The sequence below is a fragment of the Heloderma suspectum genome, chromosome 1 (genome assembly GCF_057233095.1).
Source record: "Heloderma suspectum isolate Gila_16-S chromosome 1, 16-S_ref, whole genome shotgun sequence".
NCBI classification, from domain to species: domain Eukaryota; kingdom Metazoa; phylum Chordata; class Lepidosauria; order Squamata; family Helodermatidae; genus Heloderma; species Heloderma suspectum.
The window spans coordinates 137831899-137836799 of NC_139458.1; the positions used below are offsets into that span (position 1 = coordinate 137831899).

Sequence of the window (4901 nt, forward strand, 5' to 3'; positions counted from 1 at the left end):
ACAAATGAACAAACTCAGTCTAGCCATTCCCGAAGGACGATGACCCTGTGCAGGCCTGGCGTCAACGCCGGGCATATGGGGGCATTTCCCAGGGCCCATGCACCCCAGCAGGGCCCACTGGGGCTGACACCTTGCCTGGCCCCTTCCTCAGCACTTGGGGTCTCAGTGGCTGTGCTCTTGCAGCTGCTGTCTTCCCCCCTCATGCGCTTACCTAATGGCAGAAGTGCCCCACTCCATCACCCCCGCTGGATAAGCCCACCTGAGCACGATGGGAGGTCTGCAGTCGCCCCACCTCCTCCTTGTAATGCTGGCTTGCTTGCAGGCCAACCCGGGGTAGTGCTGCAATGGGCCACTGCTGCCACTGGGTAAGCCCGCTTGTTCACAAGGCAGAGGCCGGTGGCTGCAACAGTGCCGCCAGGGATCCCAAGTGTTGATGCGTGCGGGCAGTCCCGGTCAGCACGGGGGGGGGATGCTTTGTGGGGGCCTGTGCAGGGCCCCCCAAAACCTGGAGCTGGGGCTTATCATGCATGTTAAACTGTGCAAAACATAGTGTCAAGGGAGGTGGGGGGAGTGAAACAAAATGAAATGCAACATGACTACAGCAGGGCTGGATGCACCTTCGCTGCATCATCTTAGGCAAGGCTTTAGTTCCTCATCTCCTGCTTATAAAATGTAAGGGGTGATTGCATTGCCATGTGTTTCTAGAGTATGCTGGGAGGGTAGAACACAGATTAGGTACTTATGATTGATGTTGTAAAAATGCTAGCACTATTTTATATTTATTCAGTGCCACTTGTGTGACACACCCTAAACAGAGTCTAAAAATGATTCAGTCTGTATCCCAAGGGATTCCTACATTTACAGTCTAAATTAGAGGTATTTTTGGATGTTAATAGAAGTATATAAATCTATTGGATGGATGGATGGATGGATGGGATGAGGAGTGAAAAGTCTAGGACTGACAATCAAGGTTCCAAGTATCTCAATTTGAGTAGCACAGAGGCCATAGACTTTAACACATAGAAACAGCCACAAATAACATATCAGTGTTTAATGCTTTGTTTCTTTCGTATAGTGATGGATGAGATATACCTGGCACTCACAAACCAGACCACCCAAACCACTGCCTATGAGTTCCTCTTCCGGCCGTTCTCCACCATTCCTGAGATACAGCATCTCCTCTTCACATTCTTCCTTCTGCTCTATCTCACAATCCTCTTTGGCAATGTCTCCATCATTTGGGTTGTCTGCACTGACCATTCCCTGCGCGTCCCCATGTACTTCTTCCTAGGCAACCTCTCGTTCCTGGAGATCTGCTACACTACTGTAGTAGTGCCTCAACTGTTGGCCAGCGTTCAAGACATCCATAGAACAATCCCATTTGCAGACTGTGGTGTCCAAATGTTCTTCTTTGTGGCGCTAGGCAGCACTGACTGTTTCCTGTTGGCCGTCATGGCGTATGACCGTTATCTGGCCATCTGCCACCCACTCCGCTACACCCTCATCATGACCTGGAAGGCATGCACGTGGCTGGTTGTTGGCTCACTAATCCTTGCCCTTGTACTGTCACTGGAGCTGACTGTGCTGATCTTCACCTTGCCTTTCTGTGGTCACCAGCCTCAGATCAACCATTTCCTCTGCGACGTGCCTCCTGTGTTGCGGCTGGCTTGTGCCGACACCCATCTCCACCAGACCGTGCTATTCAGCGTTGGGGTCCTGGTGCTGACTATCCCCTTCCTTCTCATATGCATCTCCTACGTCTACATTGTGGCTGCCATCCTGCGGATCCGCTCCACGTCTGGGCGGCACCAGGCCTTTTCCACCTGCTCCTCCCACTTGACAGTGGTGATCCTACAATACGGCTGCTGCAGCCTTGTCTACCTGCGTCCCAAGTCAAGTTCTTCAGAGGATGAGGACCGGCACCTTGCGCTCATATACACGTTTGTCACTCCGCTGCTGAACCCTCTCATCTACAGTCTGAGGAACAAGGATGTCAAGCAGGCTCTGAAGAGGGCTGTGAGGAGGACTGCAGGATCTCAGGCCTGATTCCCAGATTAATTTATGGCATGGTGAAGATGGCTTAGTCTTGTGTTCATATGGTAAAACTTTCTATAACATTCCACATCACCTTCTCCCATGACTAAGGAAAAGGACGGGAGTGGGGGCTATGTAGATAGGGGCTGTGTCAGGTCTCAGTGGCTCCCAAAGAGCTGTGGCTGGTGTTCATCTGCCTACCTTACTCAGGGTGGTGGTTGGTTGCTCCCAGTCGCTAACCCAGTCCAACAGATCCTGAGGGGTTTCTTATGTCTTGATGCATAGTCATTGTTTGGAAGTAAGCAGTGGTCAAGTGAAGGAAGTTGAATCAAGGCAAGATGGAGATAATGTTGGTGGGGAGGCCGGTTGTTTCAGGAGGTATGAATACCTGTGGCCAATGGGGTTGTTATTAGCTTATTGTACATGTGGGCAAACCTCAGCCATCTGGGTTTCCCCTGCCCCCCATGGATGCCCTCCCTGCTCCCATTCCCCTCCTCACACATCTCTTTATGTACCTCTGGGGCTTTAAATGGACCCCTTTCCCACTCTAGCCCACCAAGCTCTGTGGTTTCTCTCTCAAGAGAAGAGGGCTAGAGCAGCTTCTGCTGCTCTAGCTGGCTGTACTCTGTTCTCTCTCTCTCTCTCTCTCTCTCTCTCTCTCTCTCTCTCTCTCTCAAGAATGTCATTCCTGAGAGAGAAACCAAGGAGCAGGGTGAGCTAGAACAGCCACCTCTTGTCTTTGAACCAGGAGAGAAAAGCCAGGGAGGCAGAGTTGGGGTGTGGGGGGATAGGATGGGGAGGTATAACACTTATCTCTGCCTAGGATCCTGATGAAGATCCCCCCATGGGAAGAAGTATGGGAGGAATCTTGACTGGGGCAGGGGAAGGTCTGGCTGCATGTGTGTGTGTGTGTATAAGAGAAAGGGGGGGAGGCCCAGGCCTTACCCACCATTGGCTCTGCCCACATATGGCACTCAAGGGCAAGATGGTGGCCACCCCTGCTGTTGGAACAGATTTGTAGACTAAGGGTGCCTATAGACCAATGCTGTGCCTGGAGGTGCAGGTGGTGACTGTGAACTAGGACATCTATCTATAAAATCTGTTGTGTGAGCTGTGGACCCTTCTTAGAGAAGAAGGATCTTGGCACCAGCATCCATGCATTTGTAACCTCTCATTTTTTGCATGGAACTGCCCTTGAAGACAACTCGGAAGCTTCATCTGGTACAAAATGCTGCTGTCTGTCTCCTGGAGGATATGCAGAGGTGGCTGCATATACAGTCTATTCTGCAGTGGCTGTCTACCTGATTGCTACCACCTAGGGGGTTTCTCCACAACAATGGAAGGAGAAGCGAATGGAGGATTATCTGGATTTTCCCCAGGGATCAGCTTTTGTGCACTTGTTTCTTGCTTCACAGAAGATACTTCTGGGTTAGAATGAACAGCATTTGACCGGCAGGGGCTGCTCAACCAATAAGAGAGGCTACCCGCCCCCCTTCTCCTTCAATAAAATCCTGGGAGGTTTCCTCCAGTGTCTCATCAAAAATCACTCCTTCTCTCTCTCTCCCTGCCCCCCCCCATTAAGTACTGCCTTAAACCAACAATCACCACAGGAACACAGCAATCCCCCTGCCTTGAAGCTGCCAAAGTTGTGAACAATCTCCTTCTCTCTCTCTCTCTCTCTCTCTCTCCCTCTCTCCCCCCCCCACATTACTTCCTTCCTTAAATGAACAATCATTAGAGGAACACGGTGTTCTTCCTGCCCTGCTGCGATCAATCAAAGCTTCGACATTAAGGCTAAATGTGTTATTTTGGTTCATGGGAATCTCAGTAACTTCAGGAGTGTGCATTTCAGGAACAAGTCTCATTGACCACAGTGGGAGTTATCTCTGTGTAGACGTATATGTTTGTGCTGGGAAAGAAAGGGAAACAAAGGCATGGGAAACCAGCCCCCTTTCTAACCAGATGCAGTGCAGGAACAAAGGTGTGAATTAGTTACTTCCGAAGGGAATAAACCAAACAACAGAGAATCGTGGTTTCAGGAAAGCACTTTGCAGTCTTTAGGGAAGTAGTGCTTTAAAATATGCTATTTCACTTGAGGGGGATCTCTGTAAATGCTGGCGTGCGTATTCAGGGGACAAGCCTCATTGACCACAATGAGAGTTACTTCTGAGTAGACACTAATTGGTTTGTGCAGAGATGGGAGACACACAGGAAACACCCCTTGACTGGGGTCACGGTGAAAGGCACAGTCCTGGGCAAGGCTAGGATACCCGAGGTCAACGCAGGGGTTGGGGCACACAGCAGCTATACCCCAGAGAACCCAACTTAAGGAAAAGAATTGGACTTTAAGCAGTCTCAGGAAACCCGTTTTTTCCATGATAAGCTCTGAGGTGGCTGCTGGATGGCCTCTAGTCAGCGGCTAGGCTGCCATAGGATTGGTTGGTTCCCAGAGAAGTGACCTCCACCCCCTCCTGCACCTCCTCATAGGTAGTGTGGATCGGGCCTGTACTCTGCACTAAGAGCAGCATGGAGTGGGTGAAACAGGGCATGGGCCAGGGAGGGGAGGTCAGAGGTGCCAGTACAACACTTCCTATGTGTTGTCCGGCCTCTGCACCCTACGCTCCAAGGTCCTGTAGCTAGACAGTCAAAATCAGCTGTCTAGCCGCAAAAGTGGGGCGGCAGGAGCACAAAGGAGATGCACTCCTCACTGCTACTCCCGCCCTGCACTGGGTAGGTGGTCACCCCCAAGTTTAGAGGCGACCATCGATCCCCATAGGATTGTTCTCCTCATGTTTCTTTATTGTAGCACAGCAACAGTTCCTCTCTCATGCTACACTAGTATGCCCTCAGGCTCTGAGAGAACATTT

At 50.8% G+C, this 4901-nt stretch overlaps 1 protein-coding gene across 1 annotated transcript; it reads left to right on the top strand.

The window, feature by feature from the left end:
* The first annotated feature begins 1077 nt into the window (after positions 1-1077).
* LOC146358021 (olfactory receptor 10Q1-like) lies at positions 1078-2046 on the top strand. Its single transcript, XM_084853054.1, has one exon. The coding sequence runs from the start codon at positions 1078-1080 to the stop codon at positions 2044-2046; it is 969 nt and encodes a 322-aa protein (XP_084709180.1).
* Positions 2047-4901: the final 2855 nt, after the last annotated feature.